General features: G+C 49.0%; 3 protein-coding genes across 3 annotated transcripts; all 3 read right to left on the bottom strand.

Moving 5' to 3' along the window:
- Nucleotides 1–76: 76 nt before the first annotated feature.
- On the bottom strand, nt 77–3,089 carry LOC137906981 (syntaphilin). Its single transcript, XM_068751288.1, has 6 exons — nt 2,957–3,089; nt 2,250–2,338; nt 2,032–2,166; nt 1,813–1,950; nt 638–1,728; nt 77–164 (listed from the first exon to the last, which is right to left on the bottom strand). The coding sequence occupies exons 2-5, from the start codon at nt 2,291–2,293 to the stop codon at nt 693–695; spliced, it is 1,353 nt and encodes a 450-aa protein (XP_068607389.1). The 5' UTR covers nt 2,294–2,338; nt 2,957–3,089; the 3' UTR covers nt 77–164; nt 638–692.
- A 450-nt stretch (nt 3,090–3,539) lies between these two features.
- On the bottom strand, nt 3,540–7,952 carry rad21l1 (RAD21 cohesin complex component like 1). Its single transcript, XM_068742888.1, has 13 exons — nt 7,806–7,952; nt 7,585–7,714; nt 6,678–6,771; nt 6,416–6,525; nt 6,195–6,302; nt 5,835–5,924; nt 5,620–5,718; nt 5,326–5,552; nt 5,151–5,232; nt 4,302–4,429; nt 4,100–4,210; nt 3,871–3,945; nt 3,540–3,716 (listed from the first exon to the last, which is right to left on the bottom strand). The coding sequence occupies exons 1-13, from the start codon at nt 7,950–7,952 to the stop codon at nt 3,540–3,542; spliced, it is 1,578 nt and encodes a 525-aa protein (XP_068598989.1).
- Nucleotides 7,953–15,192: 7,240 nt separating this feature from the next.
- LOC137898824 (EMILIN-3-like) lies at nt 15,193–18,191 on the bottom strand (the record flags this gene model as incomplete). Its single annotated transcript, XM_068742877.1, is given in 5 exon segments — nt 15,193–15,453; nt 15,455–17,088; nt 17,251–17,729; nt 17,824–17,943; nt 18,046–18,191. Coding segments are annotated over 5 exon segments (2,640 nt in total), but the record flags the coding sequence as incomplete, so codon positions are not given.
- Between the last annotated feature and the right edge of the window lie 4,140 nt (nt 18,192–22,331).

The raw sequence follows: 22,331 nt of genomic DNA, 5'->3' as shown, positions 1-22,331 counted from the left end.
CCCTCGGGACGGTCGAGAGTTTTATTACCTCAAAATGACGTATTTATGACTTCCGGATAAAACCGCTCGGAGCATCTTTCGCTGTCCAAGAAAAGAGGGTGACTCTTCATTTATTTTATTCTTTCTCGTTCAATAGAATAATCTTCATGCATTTTGAGTCCAGGCTGAAAAAAAAGAGAAGTTTTATTTTTAGAGAAGTTTCTCTGACAGTTTAAAATAAAGAAGTCCGAACGCTGCAGCTTTAATCTGAGCCGATTCGCTCACAAACAGCCTTGAAGGCTCCTTTGATGATCTAATTGTACATCTACTACTACTACTACACATTTGTGTTTTTATATGGCTTTGCATGCATTAATGCACCCCCCCCCCCCCCCCCCACTGCGAGGCTTTATTTTTAGAGGCAAACCGTTCCTGAAAGGCTGTCGGCACGAAGCCCTCATTTCTCTGACGTCCGAACGGGATCAAATAAACAGCCGGTAAAGTTCTAAAACCGCAGCTTCCATTTATTCAGAAGATCAATGATGCTTTAAACTTTAAACCCTAAAATAATGTTCTGTGAAGCATCATTTAATGCAGAAAGATTTAAGCCCGAAATGTGAGCTACATGCTAATCCCAGTGAAACACGATGCTTCTTACCGATGAGGGGCGGAGTCCGGCGGTACAATCTGAATACGGGGGGGGGGGGGGGGTCTCACTTTGGCGGCCCCTGTCGGCCCCCGCGGCGCCGGAGCGAGTGGAGGGCCACGGCGCAGCAGCCTCTCAGCAGAGACCCGATGTGGCACACGGGCGCGGCTTCCCGCGGCGCCCCTCGGCACAGCCACGCCACGGTCGGGACCGCCGGCATCGCCAGGGCCAGCAGGTCAACGAGGAAGTAGCGGCTCCAGTGGCAGACCTGGGGCGTGTCCTCCTCGGTCGCCGCCATCGGGGGCGGAGCCGTGGGGCGGGGCTGGCGGGTGTGGGGCGTCTCCTCTGGGTCGTACGGTGAAGGTGGGAAACTGTACGAGTGTTCGGGCGCGGAGAAAACGGGAAAGGACGCCGGGGGCGTGCTTCCTGCTGCGGGAGCGGCGATGGCGTTCAGCTGCTCCGCCTCCTCGCTCAGCCAGGCCATCGTCGGGCTGCAGGCCCGGGATCGGACCTCTGGCTTCCTCTCCGCCGCCGCCGCCGCCGCTAGCGTCACGGGGGCCTCCTCCTGAGGCAGGTGGAGGAACAGGTGGTGATGAGGCAGGTAGGCAGGGCCGCCGCACCTGCAGGTGCTGCTGAGCGTCTGGCAGGAGTGCGACATCGGCAGCACCGCCCCCCCGCTGCACAGCCGCTCATAGGCGGAGGAGCGCGGCACCGGCGGGGCCCCGCCCTGGAGGAGGCCCTGCTGGGGGAGCTGCTCTGACAGGAGGGCCGCCTCCAGGAGCAGGTGGGTCTGTCCCGCGGGCCGCGGCGCTCTGCTCGCCTCGGAGGCGGCGGCGCCGCGGCTCAGGGTGCCGGCTGGGGAGCAGCCGCAGGAGCGAGACCTCCCCACCGGGTGAGATCCACGCCGCCCCGGGTACGGCGTGCCGGCTGGCTCACGCGCGCTCCGGTTGGACCCGCCCACCTCAAACACCTCCTGCAGGTGCCGGATTTCTTTGCGGGCCTCCTTCAGGGCTAGCTGCGCCTCCACGCGGTGACACTCCTCCTCGATCCAGTCCTCCTGCATCCGGTACAGTCGGGCCCTCAACTCGTCGATCTCAGAGTCTCTGGTCGGTTGAAACGAGAACAGCAGAGCTACTTCCTGTTTCACAGGAACCGGGCGCCGGCGGCGGCGGCGGCGGGAGACGCACCTGTGCTGAAGCCGCTCCACGTTGTCCCTCAGTCTGGCTCGCAGGTGTCGGATGCACACCTCCTTCTGCTGCAGGGGCGTGAGGTACTGCTCCGGGGCAGGAGGCCGGACCCCGCAGGCTGGGGGCGTGGCCTGGCGTCTGTAGCGGCACGGAGACGGTCATCCGACCACCGCGGCGGTAGTTACGGGTTTATTACCACGCCTACGACACGGACCGTACCTGGGCGTACTCGGGTGAGTCCGAGCCGCGAGGCTGCCGTCCGCCGGCCTGGCCCGGCCCGGGATGCCGGAGGCGTCGCTGTGGGGACGTCTGCCGCCGCCGCCGCCCCCGCCGGTGACCCCGCCCACCGAGCACCTGGAACGGAGCAAACAACGTTTCCCTGAATGCCGCAGTCACGAGTTTGTTTTGGACTTTTGTTTGAAGGACACGGACCGTACCTGCGCTGACCTGGGGCGGGTCTTCGGCTCGGCGTGAGAGACATGGACGCGCAGGACGTCCGGCGTCTCCGCCGCAGCGAGGAGCGTCACTGAGGAACGTTAGGAATAATCACAGCTGCACCGGAACGCCACACAGACACACAAAAAAACACAAAAAACACAAACACACACAAATATCTGGAGAATCCGAGCAAAAGCTTTCATTCGTCTCCCGGCGTGTTGCGTTCAGGGCAGCGTGTTCAATCTAACGCTGAAGCTAAAGTCAAGCCAATCGAGTTCGGGTCCGCACCAATCCATGAGGAGGAGGATTCCGTTCCAATCCACACGCAGCCGCATTTCTAATCCCTCCGGTGGGATTATTTGCGACTTTTTCCTTCGCATCGCGCGATTCTAACATCAAACAAATTCTACCTGAGAGCAAAGCTCAACACGAGGACAAAATGTCCCCCCCCCCCTGCTGCTCCAGGTAAGCCGACAACGCAGCTCTGAAACGTGTGTCCCCGTGAGGGGACAACCAGAGGGACAGACTCGTAGATTCATGTCCTCCCATACTTAAATTTCATCTCCCCCCCTCTCCTCTCCGGGACAACCCGGGGGGGGGGGGGGGGCGCAGCTCACTGAGTCCCATGTCTGTCCTGCATTCTGACACTTTACAGGACATCTTAGCATCTTCTAACAAAAGCCTGCAGCGATGAACGCAACGCTACCGCGGCGGCGGGCGGAGGTCCCGTTCCCGGTCGCTGCGCGGTCGCTGCGCCGCCGGCGGCGGCGGCGGGAGGTGGAGGTTGCCGGTGAGAGTCCATGCCGCAGCCGCGGAGCCCGGAGACGCTGCGTCTGCTGCGGCGGCGCTTCTTAAAGAGGCAGACGCCGTCTCTGAACGCGTCATTCAGCGCGACACCGACGAGCAGGAAGCACGACGGCCGGCGGGTGACGTCACAGCAGCGGGTTTGTTTGTTTAAATAAAAAAAACACAAACGTCCAAACAAGGACAATTTAACATTTTAATTTAGTATCCAACATAAGTTACATAAAATCTTATCTTCCTCTTTTTTGTGTGCGGAACACGAATTTAAATATTTTATAAAACGTGCATTTGAACAAGGGAGAAATGTCAGACCTGAAAAGGTCGCAGTAACGTCTGCTTAATATCAGCAATCAATCAATTCAATCTTTGCTGCCCGGTCTAAGGGGGGGGGGGGGGGGGGGTGTATTTAGCCCAGAAACACACTGAAACTGAGACAGGAACCCCAACATGGACCTGGGATGTAGTTTTAGGACTTTCCTGCCCGGCTAATCGTAGAACTTTGGTCCCGGCGTGGCGACGACGTCCTCGTAGGGGGCGCTCTGACGCAGGTGAAGGACCTTCTGTTTCTTCAGGACCAGGAAACTGAAGAAAATGGCTGCAGCCCGAGAGCGAGCGCCTCCTCTACAGAGCGCCTCCAGGCTGAAGGCGGCGTGTCCGGAGTTCTGAACAGAGAGGAAGCCGGATTTCCCAGCATCATCCCAAATCCTAGAATTCCCGCTTGCCTTCCTGAACTCGTATCTCCCCCCCCACCGACTGATCCCAGCCCACATGTGCAGAATCGATTTGTTATCGGAGGATTTACTTTTAGGTCCTTACTTTCAGAGCGACCAGGAGCTTCTGAGCCTGCCTGGTGAGGTTCCTCTCCACAAAGTCCAGGCCGTCCAGCGCAGACTGAAAGCAGGGGGGGGGGGGCGCCGGGGATGAGAACAGAACCCCCACCCTGACAGATCGCAGCTCGTCTATTGTACCGTCTTTGCAGATTAACAGACATTCGGGATCCAGAGGAGCATCGTCCCTTTTTTTTTGGCGCTGTAAGTATATTTACCGGCGCCTGAGACAGACGGGAAGTCGACTGCGTCTCTTTGGAAGACGGATGGACGATCATGGAGTCGTCTGAGGGAAGTTCTGGATGAGTGGACTCCGATGCGTCCTCGCCCTGACGTGGATCAGGCCGGGGTCACAAACTAGAAAGGTAAGAAAGCCGAAGCGAGGCGGAGCGTCTCCTCGCGTCGCACGCCGGCGCTTACCCGCGTGAGCGTCCAGGAGTTCTGATGGTCGTCGGTGAGATCGAGGCCCATCGGGCCGGTGGCGTCGCCTGTCCGATCGGGATCGATCGATAAGTCTTCGGCGGGGAGGACGCTCCCGTCCCGCTGGCCTGGTGCGGGACGGAACAGAGCATTACGTCCAGATTAACAGACGCACAGATTAGATCGATAGCGTGAACGATTAGGAGGATCAATGATGAAATATGTTGTAATGTTCATTCACAGACTTAGAAGGTCGCATGACAAGGCCGTGCTCTGTTTGATTGTGGAGGGGGGGGGGGGGGGGGGCTTGTTTAAATGAAGGAGAACTTTTCTTTTTGTAGTAATTGTTCCTATTATCTGGGATCCCTCCCGTCTGTCGGCGGATATCTCTCCGGGATGGTGCGTTCTGTTTGGGATGCTTTAATTATTCAGGCTCTTAGAGCCCAATTTTTCCATCTCTCTGCTCTCCGCAACACAAATGTTTTCTGAGCTCATTACAGATTCGATTCGACTACAACAAAGAGCCAAAGAGAACGCTGAACGAAATATTCGCTTGCAACTAATGCTGCATTCCAGACATTCCTGTCAAGATGGAGTTCTGTAGCTGCTTTGAGATGTTCTGTTGCTGCTTTGAGATGTTCTGTAGCTGCTTTGAGATGTTCTGTAGCTGCTTTGAGATGTTCTGTAGCTGCTTTGAGATGTTCTGTAGCTGCTTTGAGATGTTCTGTAGCTGCTTTGAGATGTTCTGTAGCTGCTTTGAGATGTTCTGTAGCTGCTTTGAGATGTTCTGTAGCTGCTTTGAGATGTTCTGCAGCTGCTTTGAGATGTTCTGTAGCTGCTCGGTCCCACCTTCCTCATCCTGGCGCGTCGCTTCCACCTCGTCACACACGCCGTAACATTTCCTCTGGAAAACCGACTTGGCGAAGAGCGTCTGAGGAGAAACGGGATTGAACAGTCGCTCCGTGAATTCGCCATCTTCGTGAAAATGGCCGACGTCGGGGGGGATTTTTGCTCGTCTTCTCACCTTTATCTGTGCGTTAGTGATGGCGGAGCACGGCTGCGTCATCAGCTGCTCGGCGCCGCCGCTCTCCTTCCACTGCATGAGCTGCGGCGTCACGGGGGCCAGGTCGATGGCAGCGACCAGATCTGACCAGTCGCTGAGCTGCGCTCTGATGAATTCCACCGTCAGCTCGATGCGCTGATCCACAATCAGTTTACGTTTCCGACTCCCCTTCTTCCTCTCTGAGTTTGCTGGGGGGGGGAATAAAGGCGTCTGAGTAACTGTCTGGGTGAAAGCAGCGGTTTCTGCTGCGCTTACGGGTCACGGCCACAGGGGGGAGGGCGAAGGCCTTCTCCTGATCGGGGACCAGCGTGGTTTCATTCAGGGGGGAGATCTCGTCTTCCATCCCGTCGGCACCTGGAAAACAGCCGATATGCAAATCCACTCGGTCGGTGAGCAACAACGCAACGGCGCCGGAGAATGTGGGCGTGGCACCAGCGCCGTTCTGGTTCCGGCCGCGATGACTCCGTCACCTTGTTGATGATCGGCCGCAGAGATCGCCGGCTCCTCGTTCGTTGGCTCTTTTGGGATGACATCATAATCACTGGAGACTTCTAGGAAAGCTGCAGGGTCGTTAGACAAGAAGAGTTGTTAGATTTAAAGCCGTCGTTTTAACGGTCAGGCTCAGCTGCCATTTATTATTCTATCCAAATAGGTTTGCCAATAATTTTGAAATCCAAATTTTGACACGCCTCCTTTCCTTGAAGTTAAAGACCATCATTAACAGAACGGCTGGCGAGCTAAACACGCCGGGATCGATTTATTCTCCTTCTCGTGTTCGTGACATTCATCGGATTAAATATAGCAGAACGAGATGAAGACGGAATAACTACCATGCAGGTCAAATCCTTGATCTTCATCCCCAAAATTGTCTCCGTGGTAACTCAGGCTCTGGAAGCTTATATCCGTCATTCCGGTGTAGTAGCTCTGGTCCTTGTCTCCTACAGTCAGATTGAGAAGAACGATCATGTTTTACATCCGGGGGACAACGAAGGACAACAAAGGACGTCTTCAAAGTGAGGTAAAACAACGCGAGGACAAACGGGCTCCTTACCGAAATTCATCAACTCGAAGAAGTCACTTCTAAAATCCTCTTTGAGAGTGATTTCGTCCGGCCGACTCTGGTTCAGTGAGAAACAGTCCTCCATACGTATGCCGTTGGTTCTCCAGTGTGACGTGAACGCAGGTAAAGACGGGGTTAAAATACTGACGTTTGTAATTCACTCATGAAAACGAGCAGATAAAAGCGGCTTAAATAAGAGGTGAAGAGACGACGCCGCGGGAAATCGTTGCGTAATGGCCGTCGTCACCTCAGCTCGGGCTGCTCCGCATCGAAGGCGGTGAAGTCCTCCATCAGGGTGATCGTGTTGTGTGCAGCCTCGAGCATCTCCAGGGACAGATCCATCTGATCTGAAGGAGCAGGAAGGACGACGACATCAATACATGATGCGTTTAGCAATAAAACACGGCACCGAGTGATTTAAGTTAAGTAGCGTTCCTCCGGAACTGGAAGAAAGAGACAGCAATTACAGGCAGGGCGCTTTTACTTTCACAAGTACAAGTACACATGTAATAACGGAGGTATCAGAATGTTAAGTAAGCGATGCAAACAATAATATCGATAGGAGTGTGTTTAAATATTGTTTAGCTCTGGCCAGCTCGACCGTTTTCTTTCTTGTCATAATGTTCAAATCTAGTAATACTCCAGTAATACACACATTTTGCAGTAGACCCTGTTCCTCCCGTAAATGTAAACCTTATGTCGCCCTCTGGTGGTTTGTCTCAACTGAGAATTTAAACGCAGCTGCAGGTTGGTAAAGGTACATCCAGCTATAACTAATGCTTTAGCTTTGTTTACAACATTCATTTTATTTTGCTCTTTAATGTTTTAGAAATGCTAATTCAGCTGAATTCTATTGGTATGCATTGTGTTATTTTACCATGTCATTCTACTATTCAGAGTTATTATTCAGCAGTAATTTGATCGTGTCTAATGTTTAAGTATATAAAGTTTAAATTCATCATAAAAATGTTTTTTCAAGAGGTTTAATACATAAAAATGTAAATGCATGAACTTAAAACAGCCTCTTTGGTAAAACCAAAAAAAACAAGCTACATTTAATAGTAAAAGTCTTCTTTTCAACCAGTTCAATGTGTCAACAAAAACAAAGCCACGTAAAGACCTCCGCTGCTGTTACGGATGAAACAAAGGGGAAGTATTACCTGGCCTGAAGGCGATTTTAATTTTACCCAGGGCATCGCTGCAGTCTGTCAGGAGATAAGTCACTTTTTTGGAATAAATCCTGACCACACCGAAGAGCAGATGGCCAGTTGTCCGCAGACCAATTTTCACCTGTGAAGACAACACACATGCATGAAGTCATGACTTTATAGTAGCATATTGTGGGATATTAGCAATGCATTTATTTGGTTTTTTTTTTTACCTGCGGGGAAATGATGTCACTAATGGATGTCCTCAAATTGCATTCCAGTACATTCATCTTTGTGAGTTTCTTTTCCCAATGCGCTGCTAACCAAATTTTGGCCAGAGGTCCCCGCTTGGATGTGAAGAGTTGAGAATAAAATGTCATCCTGGAACACTGAAGCTAGCCTGTGGAAAAACATAAAATTATGCTTTAAACCTCACATAAATATCCGCTAAATTGTTTAATTTGTACGAAGCCGACATTAGGTAGCAGAATGAGTCGTTTAGCTGACTCAAATGATGTTAACTGAGACAGTTAGCTAGCTAGCTAGCCTTCTACGAGTAGATATACGAATATAATGGCAGGTCAACGTTAATGTTTTAGAAATAGCTTAATAAAAACCTTGTCGGTAGGCCTTTTAAAATAGTTCACAACGTAACCACACGCAGAACACTGTTAATTTATTAGCATTTGAATGCAACGCCAAGCTAACGAGACGTCAATGGAATCGCTAACCTTTAGTTTGAAAGTGCCGCTCTTTTTTTATAATCGGCGCGCGCGCTCATCCGCTCGAGCCACAAGCAAAACAAAGCGACGTCACGCAAGAAACAAACCACACAGCAATTCATCAAAAACGTTTACGTACCGAGTGAAACGTACACTCCTCGCTCTGGCTTTAGGTAGCGAAGTAACGTAAATATTGATAAATACGTCATTGCGTGTGTTGACATGGTGACGTGGGTTTGCTGGGATTTATAATAAGTAGGTCAAATCTTTTCAAGTCACGTGATTTACCACCACAACGTAATTGGACCCAATAAACTGCATCCGTAGCCACAGGTGATGGGCGTATTTTGTTATAAGTTAAATAAACCTAAAATGCTCTAGTTTTTGTCCAAGAAAGTTTTATTATTTTTTATTTATTTATTATTATTTATGTTAACTGCTGTGTGAACTATGGTTTATTTCGAGATTATTCAGATTATTCTAAATATATGGTCCAAAAATCCATCTAATTAGCAGGAATTACTTCTAAATCTGTCAGTTAGCCCCATACATTTAAAGATCTGGTATTTTTTATGCTAACATTATCATGGAAACCTCTGCAGATCTTCATTTACTGCCGTTGTTGACCTTCCAGATGGATGGAGGGATGGATGGATCCTTCTGCAATGATTAAAACTTACACAAAATTCACATTTGTACCCAGCTCCATCCCAAAATAACATAAACGCTTCTTTGACCCAAGATTCGAAATTTCCACAACAATCATTCTTAGCCTTTTTGCCTAGGCTCATGCACATGATCCCTGGCTGCCCCCACTTATTGCCCCCCCCTCGCTTCCACCAGATGATGATTGGTGCAGGATGACTCTCCAACGTGTGCACCACCTCGCCAGCAGGGGGAGAGCTTTCAACAGTTTATGCACAAATTATATATCGGGTGGTAAATCTGGATTATTTCTCGCTTGTGTGCCCTAGAGCAGTGTTTCCCAACCTTTTTTGAGCCGCGGCACATTTTTTACATTTACAAAATCCTGCGGCACACCCCCAACCAAAATGACACAAAATGACACTCTAACAGTACATATTAGATTAGATGACCTTTATTATAATACATATAATTAATAATATAGTTTTTTTTATGTATTTATACTGAGTGGGAAACCTGGGGCTGTTTCGATGAACACAAAATGAAGACACACACGAAGCTCTTCCTCATCAGCTCTCAGTCTCTCTCTGCTTGTAGTTTTTATCGCCGTCGAGCTTGAGAAGCTCAGCTCACACAGATATGTGGTTGAAAATGGGAGCAATGTCAGAATAGCTTTGTTGGCTAGAACGGGGAACTCCTTGGCAACAGATAACCAGAAACTGTCCAAAGGAAGATCAGCAAAGTTTAGCTTTAAACCACCATCTTGTTCCAGTTCAGTGTAGTGATGGGAATTCCAGCTCTTTTAAGAGAGCCGGTTCTTTTGGCTCCCAAGTGGCTCCTCAGATTTTTTTGTTGTTGACAAAATTAATTTAATACCAAATCATGTGCAGTGTAAAATTAGCTACTAATGTAAAAACATGCAATATATCAAATGTTTATTAAATGTCTTTATTTAAATCCTCTTTGCACTGCTAGCTACAATAAACATATTATATAATATAAAATACAAAACCAAACCAAACCCATCTCACAGAGAACAAGGTCAAATCTCTGCATTTAAATCTCAAACAACACAACAAGAAAACATAAATTAAAAAGTGCAAAAGATAAAGCAGCATCAGGTAACAGTTCTACTGTTTTACTGAAGATTGGCATCAAAGGAAACCGAGTGGCTCAGCTTGGAGGGGACACCCGACAATGTTAATTACGTGATATTATAAAAAATAAAAAATATATATATATTTTTTTGGAAAAGCTGCCCTAGACTAGACTAGCACTTTTATTTTGAAACTTTCAGCGGAAGTTCCATCATTGTGATTGTGACTTCCGCTATTTAACGCCGGGCATTAGTGACGTCAGAAGTGTGTCTTGCACCGGACCGCACGGCCAGGTTTGGCATTTTCTAGCGTCGAAAGCGCTTAAAATGAGATAAGAGGAGTTGAAGGAGACCAAACGAATCCGAAGGCTTTGAAAAGGTAAAATGAGTTTCCCGATTTATGACATTTTAACCGATTCACGCGCAGTATAATATGCTAACGGTAGCTAGGCGCAGCTAGCTCGAGCAGCTTTTGTATTTTCTCCAAATCCCTTTTTTCTGTTTTGTTCTCACGCCGATCCTAAATACCGCTCGTTTTCTGTGAGTGTCCCTTTGTTTCATGTCACATAAAAGAGACCGATGTGAGAAAGTAATAAGGCCAAAAAAAAAAAGGAACTCCTGTTCGTCGGGTGACGATGAATTAACTTGTAGGAATGTTTATGGGATTCTGAGCCGCGAGAGAAATTAGACACCCTCAGGTGAGCTCTTCTGTTGAGCTGCACCCAGGTGTGGCTGGGGGGGTAATGAAAGGCAGTTTAGCATCTAACCGGAAGTGCAATTACGAGACAAATATTCAGGTTAAAAAGATTTTACACTTGTTACGTACACGGATTTGGTGTTAGGAAGACACCCAGGTGAATACAAATATACCCTATTTTAATGTCTTATTTCTTTGTGCGTCATTTTTAATTGGTGTGCATTTTCAGTAATTTATATCTCTGACAGCCCAGCTTCTCCCGCCCGGTGACTTCAGAAGCAGCGGTCCAATCACAGCTCCCGTTGCCTACGCCTCCCCCGGCGACGGTCTCTTCCTTCGCCGTCATCTTCAACCAATGGACTACCTGCTCTGCTTTCCACGAGCCAATCGAAGGGTTCTCCTTTTTCCTGACTTCACTCAGCCCCGGAAAAGGAAGAGACTGCAAGGTGGGTTGGGAAATGTACTGAGAGCATGATAAAGCGATGGTAGTCTCCTTATTTATGTCCCTCCTTCGTGTTATTTTGTATTTTATTTCTAACTATGCAGTTGTATTCATTATTACTACATAGGGGTAGCACTTTTTTCATCTTGTTCTTCACACTTCTTTTTTCAAAATGTTTGTTGGCTTCAGGGGCGGGACTTCCTGTTGCCATGGTCCCCAGGAAGCGGAAAGCATCTCTCCGTCGGTGCAATGGCAGCGTCCCTCGTGGGGACGAGTCAGACGTGGATGTGATGCTGGTGGAGCGACTTTCTGATACAACGAGGCTTGGATGTGTGATCTGTGACATCACATCCTGTCAGCAAACCAAAGGCCAAATGAACACATGGTTTTTTTTTGCAGTGCATTTGCTGTTTTATTTTTTACAGTGTTAGATGTGAAACGTGAACCAGATGGATAGAAATATAAATGTGCATTTTTTTCGTATTGCTGATCTGATCTGCTCGGAAGAAAAGCCCATAACGGGCAGCTTATATTTTCAGGAGGTTTGTTAACATCAATACTCTATTAGTACTGGGGCAGTACTGAATAAGTACTACGGCAGTATTGTGTGAGTACTGGAGGTCTAAAATATTTGGACCTTTTTAAAATGTAATATATTTCAGCTGGCAAAATGTCTATATTTGGATCAATACAATTTGTGTCTGCTAGGTTTGTTGTTGATTATTTGTGGACGTGAGATTAAAGTATGTATATTTACATTCAGATTGTCTGTGATATCATCATTGGTGTTGAGAATTTGTTAGTGACTGGTTATCAGCTGGTCGAGTTTGTGCTGGCCTCACAGCCAGATGGTACTGGGTTCAAATCGCGTCTGCGTCGGGGTTCTCCTGTTTCCGCCCACCTCCAAAAACGTGCAATCTAGGGGAATCGATTACTCCAAATTGTCCGTAGTGTATGAGTGTGTGCGTCGGTGTGTGCACGGGGGTGGGGGAATAGTTGGTAGCAATGTCGAAAAGTTCAAAGAGCCCCGGCTTCAGATCCCACCACGGGAATGGGATAGAGCGGGGGTAGCAGGGTAGGCCCAGGGCCGCCTGGGCGGGGTGAAGTGGACCGGTCCAGTTCACCCCGCCCAGGCAAGGCCCCAGGCCTACCCTGCTACCCCCGCTCTACCCCACTCCCACAGCGGGACTCGAACCCGGGGCCTCCGACACGGCAGTTGGTAGCAATACCAACCACCCCCCAGTGCGGGGTAGGAAAGTCGAGGCATTAACAAAGTCATGCTTGTCGGATGATGAGGTGCTATTTCAGACCACAGCGTGTTGCACTGGAGCTGTGCTTTTTCCTTATGTGACATTGTCCTGCATTCTCGGTGGTGCAGTGGGTAGCACGCTTGACTCCCAGCCAGAAGGTCCTGGGTTCGAAACCAAGGGGTGCAGCGTGTAGTTTTTTTTTTTTACAAGAATTTGAGGTTTGTTGTTTGGTCCTCGGCAGCTGTGTTGGATCAGTCGTTCTTCGCCTCTGCACTTTGTGATGATGCTGGAGAGACACTGATTTTGGGTGTGAGAGTTATTATTGCGCGTGGATTTTGGTTCATGGGTTAATGTGGCTTCCAGTGTGTGTGTCTCTAGTTCAGCTTTTCCCAACCGGTGTGCCGCGGATCGTCAGGTGTGCCGTGAGAAATTTTCCAAAAAAATATATATATTTATTTTATTTTTTCTAATATCACGTAATTAACATTGTCGGGTGTCCGCGCTGTGATAAAGCGTGTGTGCCGCCCGTAGATCGCTCTTCAGACTTTGAAGTGAACGACAAGAGCTGGTTTCCGTCATTGTGAGCCAAAAAAAAAGTCTGTTAAAGTCTAACGTGATTGGTCGAGATGTGTGTGTGGGCGTGTGCGTGTCCACAACGAGCAGGGGGGGGGGTGGGGGGTGTTTACGCACACGCAGCACAGCGAGCGGACGAAACGAAAGGGAGGCAGGGAGAGAGAGAACTTTAGACCAGAGACAAACGACGCGCTAGAAAGGGTGAGGAAAAAAACGAGCGATAGAAAACGTAGAAAAATCTGGACACATTTTAACGCGGTTGACACAAAGGCAAAATAAAATAAAGTAAGATCGTATCTTGAGGAGCCGCTTATCCAAAGAAGTGCAGCCCCACTGAGCTGGTGGGAGTCCAGGTGTTCAGTCTACCCACGTCTCACGCACGGAGATTGAGACTGTATCGTGGCAACATCTGTCCCCTCAGAGAGAATCTTCTCCAGAACAGGACAGATGATAACAGAAAGGAGAAACAGGATCAGCCCCTCCAAGCTGAGCCACTTGGTTTCCTTTGATGCCAATCTTCAGTAAAACAGGAGAACTGTTACCTGATGCTGCTTTATCTTTTGCACTTTTTAATTTATGTTTTCTTGTTGTGTTGTTTGAGATTTAAATGCAGAGATTTGACCTTGTTCTCTGTGAGATGTGTTTGGTTTGGTTTTGTATTTTATATCATATAATATGTTTATTGTAGCTAGCAGTGCAAAGAGGATTTAAATAAAGACATTTAATAAACATTTGATATATTGCATGTTTTTACATTAGTAGCTAATTTTACACTGCACATGATTTGGTATTAAATTAATTTTGTCAACAACAAAAAAATCTGAGGAGCCACTTGGGAGCCAAAAGAACCGGCTCTCTTAAAAGAGCTGGAATTCCCATCACCACACTGAACTGGAACAAGATGGTGGTTTAAAGCTAAACTTTGCTGATCTTCCTTTGGACAGTTTCTGGTTATCTGTTGCCAAGGAGTTCCCCGTTCTAGCCAACAAAGCTATTCTGACATTGCTCCCATTTTCAACCACATATCTGTGAGCTGAGCTTCTCAAGCTCGACGGCGATAAAAACTACAAGCAGAGAGAGACTGAGAGCTGATGAGGAAGAGCTTCGTGTGTGTCTTCATTTTGTGTTCATCGAAACAGCCCCAGGTTTCCCACTAAGTATAAATACATTAAAAAAAACTATATTATTAATTATATGTATTATAATAAAGGTCATCTAATCTAATATGTACTGTTAGAGTGTCATTTTGTGTCATTTTGGTTGGGGGTGTGCCGCAGGATTTTGTAAATGTAAAAAATGTGCCGCAGCTCAAAAAAGGTTGGGAAACACTGCCCTAGAGGGCGTCAGCAGCCACTAAAATGAGTGCCCTGTTTTTTTTTATAAGCCTGCCGTTGCCATAGTTGGAGTTTGGAAGTTTCACCTATCGTGATGTTTGAGTCACAATCGGTCTATTTTTTGATAGCTATTTTACTTTTAGTGAATGAAAACATTTCAAATCCCACCAAACAGGCAAATAATCAGATTTATGGTGAAATATAGATGATAAATATGATGATTACTTTTATTAAGTAGTAGTATGAACTAAAGTGTTTTCAGTGTCTGGGCCGTGACTTTACTGAATTTTGAATTTTCCGTTTCACCTTTGCGATCTTTCATCTCGACGAGCGTTCCCCATCATATCGATGTCTGCAAGGGACATCTTACCCATATATAGGTACCGGTATATAAGAAACCACAAAAGCAGTAAATAAAAATGTTTATTAAGCAGGACTGAAAACCCCTGAAAATTGCATGTAGCTAAAAACAATAAAAAAAAACCAAGCTAATAAAAACTAAAGCTGAAGAAATGAAACCGTATAAAAACACAATACTTAGAATCACATGTAAACATTGTTAAACCGTTCGTATAAGTAAAGCTGTACGTTAACACAGGTGCCGTTTGCTGCGCGTCGCTTCTAAAAGCGCTACGGCTAGCAAACGGCGCCGCCGCCATGATGCAGTCGCAGGGTTCCGTGTCATTAGTGCAGTCAGACTTAGCTGCCGTTAGCATTTCATACTGAGCGCTAACAAAATCCGTCTTTACTTCAGTGCAGGTTTGAAGCCGCCGCATTTTAGAATTCAAATAAATCACATGACGATGAAGACTCATCGCCTTCCTCGTCCGACGTTAAAATCTACTGTTCTCGTGGGCGGAGCTAGTCCAAGGTGAACGCGCCTCCTCCTCTGGGCCCCGCCTCCCGATCTGAACTCCGTTCCGTCGGCGCCACCTTGGCGGTGCGGTTTTGGAGTTCGTGGCTGGAGAGGGTCCCGTTGACTTGGAAGCGTTGCCCGTTGGATTGTCCTTCCAGCTCTTGCCTGATTTTCTCCAGGTCATCTGCGAGCTCATTCAAACCCTTACACTGGTCCTCCACGCTGGCAACACGGCCGCCGACCTCCGTGACTTCTTTCTGGACCCCCCATGGCTGTGGTCCGGCAGCCCTGAACCGCCTGGGCTAACCGTCTCCTCATCTCCTGCAGCTCGCCCTTAAGTCGGGTCAGCCTGCGCTCGCCTGCTGCGAGCATTGAAGCCTGATGCCCCACCAGCTGGACCACGCCCTTTATTTGCTGAGCCAGGCGAACCTCTCTCTCATGCCACGAGGTATTGGCTCGTCCCACCTGGTGGACCACTGACCCCAGGGAATCCGTCAGGCCCTTCAAGGCGTGGCTCACTGAGCGGACGTTGAATTTGAGCGTCGTGAGCTCTCCCCGGACGGGGGGGTCGCTCTTTGCCTGCTCCTCCCGCTCCCTGAGACGCTTCTGGATTTGCTGGAGCGTCACATTGAGCCCGTTCAAGCGGTCCTCTTGCACGTCCAGCGCCACCTTCACGCTCTCCTCAGCAGAGTCCCCTTGGATGCCCGACCCGTTTCGAGGTGGGGAACAGGAAGAGGAGCAGAGAATCTCAAGACTGCTCAGGTGCGTCTGCAGTCTGTCCACGTCCACCTCTAGTCTTACTCGGAGGGACTCCAGCTCCGTCTCCAGATTGGGAATGGCGTGACCCTCCAGCAGCGTGGGGCCCGTTGTGTTACTTAGCTCTTCCAACGCCGTAAGTAAGCGGCCTTCCAGAGCCGCCATCCTGCCCTCCATCCTGCCCTCCAGGCTCGGCGCCGTCGCTACGTTGTTTGGGTTGAAGCTCCGCTTTCCGGACTCGTTACTTTCAATCTGCTGAGTCAGATTCAGCGTGTCCTCTATATACCCCAGACGGCCCTCCAGAACCCCCTCTATGTGGTCCTTGTGTGCCCCCAGCTGGTCTATTACGCGTCCCTGGGACTGGTTAAGGCCGACCATCGATGCTTCCAGTAGCTGCACCCTTTCAACCAGCCCACTCAACGTTCCACAGCAGCTTTCTGCAGCTTTCACGCCATGTATCTGTGCCTGGACGTTTCTCAGCTCTGCTGCCACCTTGGTGGTCCTGTCCTCCAGAGTGTCCTCCATCTGCTCCTGCCGCTCTCCGTGCTCCTTCCGGCACTGACGACGCACATCGCCGGCTTTCTCCTCACATCGGACCTCTGCGCTCTCCAGGCGGCTCTCAAACCCAGCGAGGATTTCCGTCCTAGCTGCGCTGAGCCTGGCCTCCATCAATGCCTCCACATCTGCCTGGGCGTTCCCCCGAAGACCCCCCGTGGACTCCGTCGTTGACATCGACATCTGCTTCAGGGTCCCATCGTGTCCCGTCACCGTCGCTTTGAGTTCCCTCAGCTCCGCTGTCTTGGCTTGCAGCTCAGTCCTGAGCTCTCCTATCCTTCCATTCAGTTCTGCAAGACCCGGAGACACACGCCTGCCATCCAGACCCTCCGTCTCAGGGTCTCCCCCTGGGATCTCTGCAAACCCTACAGCGGACGGACGGGAGGCTCCAGCGGGAGCAGGGACGGGACCCGGGGCAGCAGACAGCAGCGCCGACAGCATTCTGTTGGCATCCTCTCTCAGCGAGGCCCGGAGGCTCTCTTCCAGTCCATTCACGGTCGCCCTCAGGGTCTCCAGACCCTGGTTTAGATGCCTCACACCTTCCTCCATCCTATATAGTCGTTCCTTTGTCTCGCTGTCCAGCGTCTGGCCTAAAGAGAGAAAGCAAAGTTAGTATTGGGGAAATCCTAGTGCCTAAATCAACATGTGATTCTGTCTCAAAAGGAAAGGATGAATCAGAATTTAAGAGCTGCAGTTTTGTCACTTATCCGTTCTGTACAAACACCCCTATGTGGTTTAAAAGCAGCACGCACCTCTGGTCTCCTCCTCGGGCTGCTCGCCGCCAGAGGAAGGCGGCGGAATCTCCTCCTGCAGGTGGAGCGCCGGCTCTTCGCCATGCTCGTGTTCCTGCTCGTGTTCTGCTCGATGTGGGGCCTCGTGCTCTGGCATCACCTCCGGCTCAGTTGGATAATGCTCAAAGGAGTTGTCTGGGTAGGAGGAGGAGGAGCCTGGAGCCCCAAAGTGGCGCATCGGGTAGTGAAAACCACTGGCAGGAGGTCCTTTGACTGGACTCGGCGCGTTAGCCTTCACCATAGTGTTCATACGCGGGCCCTTGAACGTCGGCCCCTTCATTGGCGGGCCTTTGAAAGGCGGCATCGTTTTCACGGCGTGCTGGTAGAACGGACGTCCCTCCAGACAGCCGTAACCAGAGTACCCGGGACAGCATCGCCACTCCAGCTCCGTGACGGTTTTATGGGCCACCCGGAAGAGCGGTTTGTAAAGCAGGCGGTACCTGAGCGGGACGACCGATCATTAGCCGGGCGCACGCTTCACGGTGGCGTGCATTCTCCTTTGCATGCAGGACCATTAAGATGTTGCGTACTCACTGGAGGGTTGGACATTTCTGACCCCAGGAACACTTGTTGTACTCGGCCTTCACATACGGGGCCGCCCCGTCCTGCACGGTGAAGGACGCCGTCTTTTCCACGACGTAGGCGCAGTGGTTCCTTTGAGAGAGGAGACGGGTGGAGAAAGACATCACAACATTTCCTCACTATGATTTACAGCCGGCGGCGAGACTACAGAAAGCGTGCATGAGGCGAGCTCACTTGTGTCTGCTGGTCGGGCTCCCCTGATCACGCTGCGGGCCGAGTCCAGAGTCGTACCGGCTGAACTGGAACGGTCTGTAGAACTTGGATTCCACCAGGGACAGGCACAGAGTAACGAGGACAAAAGGACTTACAGCCATCGTCAAATGCGTCCAACAAATTCCACGTGTTTAAAAATAAATAAATAAAAAAAATGTAAAAGCTGGTTGGGTTGATCTCACAGAAGAAAACTGCACTCCGAGGTGAATTCAGACTCTAAATATTCCTCTGCATCCACGTGAATGAGCCGAAAGCCGCTCCGGTCCCTGCAGCTCAACCTTTCCGGCCGTGCGGTAAAGCAGAATGCCGCCTTGTTAGCGCTGACCCTGACGCTTGGCTGTGGCTGTGGGTGTGGTGGGAGTCACAACGGGCCACTGTGGGTTTGGCACGCGACTGACACCACTAAAAAAGGCTCCACCGGCCCCCTATCTGCATAGCTCCTCCCACTCGAGCCTCTCAAAGTGACGCCAAGGTGACACGAGCAGGAGAGCCGGTCCTCTCGATGGTCTTCATTTGATAGGAAATGATGTTTTTAATTATACACTCAGCCCAATCAGGGCGGAGGTTGAGTGATTTTTCTCATGGTGACATCACGGTGGAAACAGCGTAACAAGGCTTAGCCCAAAATAAACCGTTTCCTTTTCGATTCTGGTTACTTTTTGAGCTGAGTAATAATCAGGCGAGTCATGAAGGAGCGTTTTTCACGCAGTCTCATATTGATGCATGTCTTAAATACGCCTGCTGCCAGGTCAAAACGTCTGTGGTGAAAGTGACTTCAAGGTTTATCAGATCAATACTTCACAAAATCATTCCCATTCCTGATTATATTTTCTCGGATGAAATCGTCAGAATAAAAAAAGAGGAGAAACTGATTTTTGGATTACGTTGCTGCAAATAGCAACTAATGTTTGCTAAAATGACCCAAAATAAAAGCATCACAAAGCAGAATAGAGAATCTATTGTATTGTAATGTATTTAATTGTAATTTAAACTTGTGCGTCTTTCCTTGGCAGCGTTTCCGGAACGCTCTGTGGCGTTGGCTGAGCTGCAAATCTGTGGAGCAGCTTGAGCTGCCTTTCTTCACACGTGCACACCGACGCGGTTCGAACCCTAACAGCAAACCTCCAGGAACAGGAACAAATACTAGTGAGCGCCCTGTGTTTGAAGGCTTTAGGCGTGGGCGCGGCCATCGCCCGGCAGGCCCGCACGTTCACCCACAACACAAGCGGAGTCGGTTTCGGCTCGTGGGCCGCAGCATCCTTATTGTGAATGAAAAGGAAACTTTTTGGGCTCTGAAACATTTTCATGTTTCTTTACACTGCTGTCAGTCGCAGTTGGACGAGGACGCTGCATGTGTGTTTACTGTACGTCCAAAAAAAAAACACTTTTCTACTCTGCATCCAAAGACATATTTGAAGGTTTAGGATTTTAGATTTGGTAGTTTCTTTGTTGGTTTTTTTACATTTTCTTTGATGCAGCATATAATTAAGCACATTTACATTTAAGGGGACATAAATTTCTTTACTGCTTTACATTTATCTGAAAGCTGGAATTCCTGGTTTTTTACTGTAAAAATAGAGTAACTAATTAAAGCCCGACAAAGTTAAACAATCTCATATAATACAAAAACCGTCTGCACTCTCCTATTAATCATCCCAGAGATACACCATCAAACACAGATTAAATTAGATTATGATGGCAAATAAAGTACGTTAATTAAATCTACCCCTACCTTGAACAGCCCCCCCTCTGTAGAATGAGAAATTGTACTACTGGAAGTACACGTGGTAGAAAGTTTTTTTTCCACACGTAGGATTTGAATGAAGGACTTTTACTAGAAATAGGCTCCTTCTTCAACCGCTGTACGTTTCCAGGGCGACTTAATACCACACGTTCTTAAAACAATGTTTAGCCATTGTAACTTGACCTCATTTCGAACAAGACTAGCACTGTGCCTATTATATTTTCCGGGGGTCTTTTGACTGGCCCTTGCTAGGAGCAGGTCCATTTCCTGTATCCTGTTTGCACCGCGTTCCACCGCCCCAACCTGGAAACGCCCTTTTCTCGGCCCAGGAACACAACACACGTGTGTCACGCGTTCTCCCGGACCTCTGATGTGTAAACAAGCCCTCATTGTATGAGGAGAAACTTGCGGCGGAGCACGCGGGCGTCCGGGCGTGGACCCTATGGTGCGGAGAAACAAGCGCACCTTTATTCTACAGGCCGCTCGGCCTCCACCCTCGAGTTTCCCTTGAACGGCATCACACAGTTCCAGCTGTTTCAGCCATCGCTCACCTTGCCTGTCAAAAGATTGAAGCCATTCATGGACATGAGCGCATTAGGAACAGGGCGAGGCCCGATTTGCCTGCATGAAAACAAACGCCCCGCGTGGCTCGGTGATAGCCGCTGCAACACATGGGCACTTTCATTTGGGTTTGTCCCCCTCCATGTGTCTTTGTGTCTATTTAGTTTTGACACAAGTGGTCCAAATTCTGAGCTGTCCTGTAAAAGCTCTTTATGTGTGTCTTTTGTTGTCCTGGCCCATTTAATGTTTGCGCAGCCGCTCAGTGGGTTGGGCCTCGGGCTGGGAAGCGCAGAAGTCTAATAATGAGAATAAAAGCCAATCTTAATTTTGGGCATTTATTTAACTTGGATGGATGAGTCGGAGCACATCTCCAAATTTGACTTATAACACTTTAAGGCTTTCACTTGTGCTTACGGTCAATTTACAGTGATCAATTCACCCGAATTTAATGTTTTTGTTTAAAGTGTTAGCGTCTCTGGAATTTAAATTCAACTAGAAAAGTACTTGGAGAGCACAGACCTCCGCCAAGCAGCTCGTCCCCCTCCTAACTGGATCTGCACCGTCCACATGGTGATCTGGATCATCATCAAAGGGTTCTAGATTTTTCTTGATATCTTTGTACAACAACCACGAAAAGTAAAAGTGAATCAGAGTTGATTGATTCACTTACATTTTTTTTTTTTAACTGATTTTTTAATCCATAAATGGCTTTTAATGTTAAAAGTCATTATTTTTTCCTGACCTCATTCTGGATCAGATCCAGAAGCCATGTTTCATGATAGTTCATATCGGACCTTTAAGACTGGTGATTTTTGATGAGTGAATTCAACGCATATTTTACAAGATATGATTTTTTTCCAAAGCCTCCATTATAATAAATGGGAAAATCTAGATTTTGTTTTTGGTATCTACTCCTGTACTTCTCTTTTTGTCCCGTGAGGGGTCGCCACAGCAAATCCACCTTCTGCGCCTCACCCCGTCCTTCGCTTGCCGCCCGAGACAAATGTTGTCCTGAACAAACCCAACAGGGGGGCCACATGGACACCCAGAGGTCGGGACACACTTCACACTGTGACCAGGAAGCTTTGTTTACTGTTGGAGGACAGCCATGCCAGTGTGTACACATCTGGAGAGCACACACACACACACTGCATGCCATATAGAAACACTTCATATTAGCTTCATATTTGTCCCACCATGCTGCCTTGTGCACGTTTAGCTCTTTAACAATCATCGAACTCAAGTTCAAAACCAAATGTATTAAATAGAAATGTAAAAATTGCCGCAAATTTTAAAGTCACATTGAAATCCAATGATTTTTTTGAAATAACACGAATTGGATTGAGTAAACGTTCCCTGTCCTGAGTCCTATTTCCATCCCCTCCATTGCAAGGCTGCGTTTGTGGAACCTGCAGGACTCCATTGCAAGGCTGCCTCCCTGTGGTCACAACCGGATCAGCTCAGATACGGTTCAGTCCATCTTCTGTCTTCCAAATATTCCCCTCTGCAGCTGAGAAAAAGTGAATTCAATACTGAACAAGGAATCCGTTTGTGATCATGCCCCCCCCCCCCCCCCCCCCCCCCCCCGAAGGGTAAAACAAAATCCTTTTGTTAAGCATTGGAACACTGTAATTGATTACCATGACCCATCCCTCCGTGGATGGATGGATGGATGCTGATCTAATTGATGGATGTAATCAATCTGCTTTTGATGGTGTTTGTCTGATTGTTAGCAGGATTGGGTCTGACACGTCCTAATCCTCACCCCCCCCCCCCCCCCCCCCCCCCCCCCCCCCCTCCCGCTTTAGGCACAGACTCTCAGGGTGCAGGACCGTCTGCATGGTGAGTTTTTATGACATCATGTCATGGCAGCCCTGTCTTGACCCCGTTGGCCTGTGGGAGACCCGGGGGGATGAACCCACCTTCGGGTGGAAGGCATGTT

This window comes from Brachionichthys hirsutus, chromosome 2, assembly GCF_040956055.1.
Source record: "Brachionichthys hirsutus isolate HB-005 chromosome 2, CSIRO-AGI_Bhir_v1, whole genome shotgun sequence".
NCBI lineage: Eukaryota > Metazoa > Chordata > Actinopteri > Lophiiformes > Brachionichthyidae > Brachionichthys > Brachionichthys hirsutus.
Note: the sequence above shows the minus strand (reverse complement) of the source record. Positions and strands in the feature narration are given on the sequence as shown.

What these genes read in the sequence shown, in the direction of transcription:
- LOC137906981 (XM_068751288.1), bottom strand. Translation starts at nt 2,293, where the DNA reads ATGTCTCTCACGCCGAGCCGAAGACCCGCCCCAGGTCAGCGCAG. An exon ending in ACTCACCCGAGTACGCCCAG is followed by an intron (nt 1,951 to 2,031) that starts GTACGGTCCGTG and finishes GTGCCGCTACAG; the next exon opens with ACGCCAGGCCACGCCCCCAG. An exon ending in GTGGAGCGGCTTCAGCACAG is followed by an intron (nt 1,729 to 1,812) that starts GTGCGTCTCCCG and finishes TCAACCGACCAG; the next exon opens with AGACTCTGAGATCGACGAGT.
- rad21l1 (XM_068742888.1), bottom strand. Translation starts at nt 7,952, where the DNA reads ATGACATTTTATTCTCAACTCTTCACATCCAAGCGGGGACCTCTGGCC. An exon ending in CTTCGAGTTGATGAATTTCG is followed by an intron (nt 6,303 to 6,415) that starts GTAAGGAGCCCG and finishes ATCTGACTGTAG; the next exon opens with GAGACAAGGACCAGAGCTAC. An exon ending in TGCGGCCGATCATCAACAAG is followed by an intron (nt 5,719 to 5,834) that starts GTGACGGAGTCA and finishes GCTGTTTTCCAG; the next exon opens with GTGCCGACGGGATGGAAGAC.